Source organism: Mixophyes fleayi, chromosome 5 (genome assembly GCF_038048845.1).
Source record: "Mixophyes fleayi isolate aMixFle1 chromosome 5, aMixFle1.hap1, whole genome shotgun sequence".
NCBI lineage: Eukaryota > Metazoa > Chordata > Amphibia > Anura > Limnodynastidae > Mixophyes > Mixophyes fleayi.
In genome coordinates this window covers 18,805,457-18,812,914 of record NC_134406.1, presented here as the reverse complement: position 1 = coordinate 18,812,914, position 7,458 = coordinate 18,805,457, and the positions used below count along the sequence as shown (strand labels likewise).

The window sequence follows — 7,458 nt, the reverse complement described above, 5'->3', positions numbered from 1 at the left end:
AATGATATATAGTATATTATACATATATGATTAGCATATGTAAATGATATATAGTATATTATACATATATGATTAGCATATGTAAATGAGCAGCCCAGCATAGTACAATGATCCCTCCAGTTTACTTTGCTGACGTCATCGAGCCATTCTACACTACAACCTCCACTCGGCTCCGCCCCCCTGGCCGCGCAGCTTGAGAGAACTCGCCATCCGATTGGCTGGAGCTCCTCCGTCACGGCCGGGTGCTGCCCCCTTCCTCCTTCCCGGTGTGTGACAGTCGCCGGCCATTCGGGGGCCGAGGAGGAGCTGCGTCACCGGCGGCCGAGTGACAGCGCGGGGGAGACCGCTTCCCCTGTGTGCATCCAGCCGCCCTCATGTCTTCCACTCACCCCCGAGTCAAGCGCGGCTCCGGCTCACCACCCAACGGCAACTCCGCCCGCCTGCTGCAGCCCATCCGGGCCACCGTGCCCTTCCAGCTCCTGCACAGCCCCAGCCGCTCCCCGTCAGCCTCCGTGGGGAGCAACACCGAGCCCGGCCCCCCCAGCCCGCCCTCCCCGCTGCTCCCCGAGGCGGCCAGAGTCCGCAGGAGGAGGAGCACCTCCCCGGAGCGGAGAAACGCCGGGTCCCCCGGGAGCAAAGGTGAGCCGGGAGCCCCCTCTGCATGGCTCTCCAGCTGCTGTGCGACGGGCATGCTGGGACTTGTAGTCCCACAGCAGCTGGCAGGCTGTGCTGGCATCATGAAGGGATTAGCCTGTGATTATCTCACTTCCACTCTGACTGGGGCAATATATCACCCATCTGCCCCCTGCACCCTCTGTCTAACTTTATTTCTGCAACTTTAGTCCTCTCCTTGCATGTGCCCCTTTTCTTGCATGTGCCCCCCCCCTTCTTGCATGTGCCCCCCCCCTTCTTGCATGTGCCCCCCCCCCTTCTTGCATGTGCCCCCCCCCCTTCTTGCATGTGCCCCCCCCCCCCTTCTTGCATGTGCCCCCCCCCCCCTTCTTGCATGTGCCCCCCCCCCCCTTCTTGCATGTGCCCCCTCCCCCCTTCTTGCATGTGCCCCCCCCTTCTTGCATGTGCCCCCCCCCCTTCTTGCATGTGCCCCCCCCCCTTCTTGCATGTGCCCCCCCCCCCCCTCCTTGCATGTGCCCCCCTCCTTGCATCTGCCCCCCTTCTTGCATCTGCCCTGACTCCTGCTTTATACACTTCATAGTAACTGCTATAGCTGACTTAACTGAGGGGCCTCTTTAAGTATCAGTTATCTAATTGCTATGGGAAAATTATTATTATTTATATTATAATATGATGGCCTGGCAGGTATGCATTAATACTCTGCCCCATGCATCTCTCCATGTGAGAAATTCAGGCATGTGCTGTTCAGACTTGCAGTAAACTACCTGACTGGTGGCTTGGTATGCAGGTTTCCAACTCCAGCACTTTTCCTTTAGGATTTGGTTAAAAGGCCCTTGAGGTGATGAAATGACATCAGGGATTAGAGTTGGGTTCATTAATAGTAATTGTTGATTCATGTTTACTCCTTTTTTTATTAGAGGTTGTTAGAAGCATCCAGAGATCAAATAAGATGGCTGGAAAACATGTTTTTATTATGTGTTTGTGTGTGTGTATATATATATATATATATATTTATTTATTTATTTATTTTTGGTACATTTTATTGTAGTGTGTTTCTGCTGCTCTTGCATCAGTCAGACGGCTTGCACTCTATTAATGCTGTTTATTCTAGTAGTGACATCATTCACAAAACACCAGAGACCTATTTGCCAAGGTGAATTGGGTGAACGTTTCCTAATTAGAGTATCCAGCTTATGATTGGTACTGCGTGTAGACCAGCTTTGTGCCTCTCCCATAAGCATAGGTATAGATTTAATTTTAATGTCTATATTTATTTTGTAGTGGTTTTATTGTCATAGAAGCCTCAGCAAGGGGCGGCCTGTTTTATTAAATAAATGTGTTAAAGTAATTATTATGCAACTTGGCCTTAAAATCTGTTTGCTGGGAACTATTTCTCACACTGAAGACAATACAACGTGTGTGTGTGTGCAATGTTTTAGTTGTGGTGGTTTGCAGATTAAATTCACCATAGAAAATAAACATTTTGGCTTGGTGGTATGTGGGCTGAGTTTCCTCATTTATTAGTTTAGTAGATTGCACTTCTACTAATATTTTAGCTGTTTGTCCTGCATTGCATGTTTGATGGTACCGACCCTTTTAAATACTGTATATGTTCTTGCTGGTATAAGTTATGGTGATAAAAATACCAGGCTATTGTTTCTGAATTGTTCATACACGGAGTCCTGTGGTACTAATGGTTTTATATATTGATTTCTGTTGTTGTTTTTTTGCTGTGGTTTGAGTTTTGAATACTGAGTTTTGTTAAATTTAAGCTAACTATAAATTCTGGATTTACTCTTTAGTGTATATCACAATTGCTTGTAAGGCTCTAGTTTAGCAAGATCTAAAGTTCTAAAATGAGTTGTGAAAGTTGTGTGTGGGGTTTGTTCATTTTTTTTTTTCTATTGCTGAATTCAATTTGATATAATTTCCTAATTTACACAATTTATCTATGTGCATGTTATGCAATTCTGACACATCTCTGGGGGAAGGAGGCAAATCTGGCCTGTATTTGGCCCTGAAAACCACAGGTAGAAACTATTTTCCACGCCATGAGGCCTGTGTGGGAGTTGCTGCTTCTGCAAGAATAACTGTTGTCTGTTATTGAATCTGGAGTCTACAATTGCAGTGCGATTAAAATCGGCTCCCGTTAATGTCACACCCACACTGACAAATATGCTTGACAGGTCTCTAAAGAAAAACAAAATTAAGGAGATGGCTTTTTTTTTTTTTTTTTATTCCTTTTGAATATAACCAAGTAGTTGCAGGTTTTGCAACGCTGTGCAAGTTTTCCATGCTTGCATTATGTCCCGGATGCATATCTCGTCTTTGTCCCTTGTTGTCCCCGCATGCAGTTACTATGACAGTGTTGATGTTTATTGTTTGATGTTGTAACTGCTGCAAATGTTCTCACAGCCTTCGATGCTTGTCTTGGCATTAACTGTTGAGCATCGCTTGACTTGTTTCAGAAGCAAGTTATGGACTTAAAAACTTCTTATTCAGTTTGTCTATTTTGCTGCTGCCTTTTCTGTTTCCTTTCTGTTTTTTATTTTATTCTACTAGCCCCCCCCCCCCCCCCTCTTTTGTTTTGTGATATTAAGTGATCGGATGAAACGGGATACCCGTTATTATGCCTATTAACACCAGCAAGTTTATTATCAATAATGAGACGTGTGTGTGTGTGTGTGTGTGTGTGTGTGTGTATATATATATATATATATATATATATATATATATATATTTTATTTATCTTAAACCCTGTGCAATTTTGCTCAAAAAGGTGGCACTATTTAAATCTGAACTCTAGCAAGGATTCTGTGATGAGATTCCTTGTGCAGAGGTCACAAAGTAAAGTAAAACTGCCCTTAAAAATTGTTGATGAGACCGTATATTGCTGTACAATGCATAGGCCTGTACAACTCTAGGCTAATATATATTTTCAGTTCTGTAGGGTTGTGAAACAGAATACAGTGCACTATTTTGATAGAGTAAATGACTATTTAATTCGGCCCGGCCTAAAGTTTAACATTGCCAGACTTTCCCTCCCAGTGGTGCTTTTTGCATATATTTGCAGAGAGGATTAGAAAGCAGAGCTGCGGCTGCCTGCACTGAGCAGATGGGAGAGAGAGACCACGAGGCTAACAAGTAAGGAGATAGCACTTTATAATCCTGGAGGACTGTCTGCTCGGTGTCCGTGATTGTAGATGCTGCATGGATTCTCTCTCTGGGGCACATGGTTTATCTCCAGGCCCGGTTGACACAAACCAAAGCAAACTCCGTCTGGAAATCCGGGCCCACTATTTAATTGTTTGTGGCAAAATTCTCTGCTTTTGTCACTATCTCTTTACTTTTGTATTACCTCTTCAGCTGAATGATGGATGTTGCGTTTGTGGATAGTAGAAAAGCTAGATTTGTGCTTGTATGGAATGTACTTTTAGCTGATATTCTTAGTAATGTCTCATTCAGTGTTCTATGATATTTACATGTAGCCGAAATGTTACTCTGTGCTACAGCTTTATAGTGCAATAACTGTTCTTATCTAGAAGTTAATGTTTAAATCCCTTTTACACTATGGATATTGTGATTGTGTGAACAGCTTGAACTGCTGCCAGACCAACGTTTTTTTTTTCCTTCTGATCAGTTGATTTTAACTCATATCTTATCTTTTACATGTTCAGTGCCTCAGATATAAGTGTAGGGTGTCTATAATACAGTAAGTATGGGTTTTCTAAAGGGAGAGGAGGAAGATTGAAAGTCTTTTTTTTTTTTACCACTTAAGAAGCAAGTAAATGCGTAGTTGGAATATTTACATATATTTGCATTCAGCAAGATTGTTACTTTCATAAGCATAAAGTAACCAGAACCAATCGGAAGCCAAGAAGAGGCGACATCTGCTATGTAGTGTGTCCAACCAGAGGGCAGCTCATCCCTGGAACATCCGTTCTAAGAAAGTGCCCTGTTCTCACCCAGACCCGGCTTATATGTTCCCTGCTGGCTGCCGATATGGTTACATATTCCTTCCCCAACTTCTCCACCCAGCTACTGTACAGCCTTTAATCCAGGGCTCCAGTACTTATGTTCTCTCTGCTCTCTTGCGTGTCCTTGGAGGTGGCGTGCATTTCTCTCCTGCTATCTCCATATGAACAGTCAGTGTCTGCAGGTGAGTGCAACTGGCCCTAGTGCATTGAGAGCGCTCAGTGGCTTCTATCCCTGGCCTTTTTCCTTGTGTAGTTATCCAATATTGAAAAATAGGGATACATTGTGGGGACAAGTTTTTAAAAACCAGGACTTACCCGGTCAGTTGGCAGCTATGCATTTGGAGCTTTAGTAATAGTAGCGCAGTGACAGCCTGTGCTCTCTGAACGGGGCCGCTGGTACTGTATTGCGGGGTCTTGGAGAAGAGATAACTTGTTCTTCAGCCCCAGTGGTGAGAAGCAGAATATGGAGGACACCCGCACTAGAAGACAGGGCAGACCACCTGTGACGCTCTAGCTGTTGTGGAACTACAAGTTCCAGCTTGTCCTATGAGCATATTAAAGTTTTGTAATTGGTTGGGGTTGGCATATTGCCACTCACAGTTCACTAACAACCCACATTATATTGCTTCCTCATTAGTGTTGTACAAACACGATGCTAATACCCCTCCTTACATGCCACCTACACAATACGAATACCCCTCCTTACATGCCACCTACACAATACGAATACCCCTCCTTACATGCCACCTACACAATATTGCCATTCCAAAAACCCTAACTATGCTGCCAATCGATTTAGGACTATCAAAATACTAAATACAACATACTGCCACCCTAATATCTCACACTCATACTGGTTCATAGTACCACTAAAATTCTCCCAACAACAAATGCCCACACCATAGCCAAATTACCCGTAAATATTGCCACCCTAACATAGCAATATAAAATGATGCACATTATACTGCCATCAAAATACACCATACTACATGTTACCTAACATCTAATTACATTACCACTGTAATACCTACACTGCACAGCCAACAAGACCCATATAACATACTACCGTCTAATCACCCCATATTACCCTACTACTGTAATGCCCCTCACAGCATGCTGCCACTCTTACCTCCTACGTGTCATGCTGCACTCTAAAGACCCCCTTGTTGTACCTGATGGCTCACCAGTCAGGTCTGACTGGCTGCCAGTATGAATGTTGAACCCAATGTTAGATTTTGACTGTATAGAGTAGTTGCCCGTTGGTTATGTATGGTACAATTCTGGCCTAATTTGATTGACATGATGTGTATGTTTGGCCACCTTAACACATCTTAATATACTGCCACTAAAATACCACACTCCGATAATTGTCATACTAACACCCCCATATTCAGTCTCCCCTACCAACATACTGCCACAGTAGAAATCCCAGAATAACAATCGTCAACCATTAATGAGCGACGTCTCCCCAGTGCTGTCACTAACGCCACTGTCCCTCTCTGCTATGTAGATACCTTATCATCCTCCTCAGTGAACATCCAGCAGAGGAGACCATAAGACAGCGTTTTAGACATCCACTAAGTCTAACATCACACCCCACTTGTAGCCTCTCAGTAGGGAAGGCAGGATCTCTCTTCTTACCTTTGCGGAGCAGCCTCTACTACTGTGGCATTGAGAGGAGAGGTCTGTAAGCATGGCTGGGTGGCTAAATGTACCCGCACTATGGATATGTAGAATGTGGCAACATGGTGGCTTAGTGGTTAACATTTGTGCCGCAGCCCTGGGGTCTGGAGATTGATTCCTGACAAGGGCTTTATCCGTCTGGAGTGTGTATGTTCTGCCCGTGGTTGTATGGGTTTCCTCTGGGTGCTCTAGTGTCTTCCCACACTCCAAAAACATATTGCTAGATTACCTGCCTGCTGATTAAATCAACCTGTGTGTGTTGCTGAATTTAGATGGTAAGCTCCAACGGGGCAGCGACTGATGTGAATGACAAATATTCTCTGTACTGCGCCGTGGAGTTAATGGCGCTATATAAATGATGATGGCATCCAGTTGGATAGAAGCCGCAGCCACTTTAATCATGTCTCATACTCGGCGCACCCTCATCCTGGCTTCTTGAACACCTGGAATAGGTTGAGTCCACTGTGTTTTATGGTCTCACATTTTTCATGTTGATTTGATGATGATGTGAGAAAAAATGCTCATTGCTGTAACTGTGAACCTGTCTGCATGAGATCTGTCCGGACCCCTTGCTGGTTGGTGCCATTCTTATAAAGCTGCAAAGGGTGCAGTTGATGGTTTTTTGCAGGGCATGACTGCTTGTCAGTCTCCAAATGAACAAATGATTTGTACATACCTATGTATTTTTTTTTAGCCTCACAAAAAGCACTTTATTACATAAAATTGATATATTGTTTGGGGTTTGTCTTATAGTATGTATTTACAGTCTCTCTACACTTTTGTATACAGTTCTTAGATGTTCTTGTCATTTAAAGTAGGCAGCCATTTTGTTAGCTCAAGTCGGGGTTGCTGATTTTACTAGGTATGGTTCATACCCATATTTGGGTGCAAGCCATGAGATCAGCAAGTTAAACTTCCTAGGCCTTATGTAAAGATATAAAGAAAATGTGCAAATTTGCTCCTGGACAAACCATGGTGCAATCCAAGGGATGCAAATGCATTTTATATTTATTTTGCATGCAGGTAAAAATACTGCCTGCTTTTACATGTAGCACACAGAACCTAAACCATTTTATTTTTACACTTCAATTTAGAGTTAATCTAGGACCCCCTCCTAGTTATACATCTGTCTATACATTTTATACTCCCCTCCCTTGCAGTAGGA

The 7,458-nt window shown here is 43.7% G+C and overlaps 1 protein-coding gene across 1 annotated transcript in view; it reads left to right on the top strand.

Moving 5' to 3' along the window:
• The first annotated feature begins 241 nt into the window (after positions 1-241).
• Positions 242-7,458, top strand: part of GLCCI1 (glucocorticoid induced 1) — a 46,668-nt gene continuing 39,451 nt past the window's right edge. Inside the window, exon 1 of the mRNA XM_075211752.1 lies at positions 242-639. Within this exon, the coding sequence (XP_075067853.1) occupies positions 375-639 (265 nt within the window). The 5' untranslated portion in view covers positions 242-374. The remainder of the gene's footprint in view (positions 640-7,458) is intronic.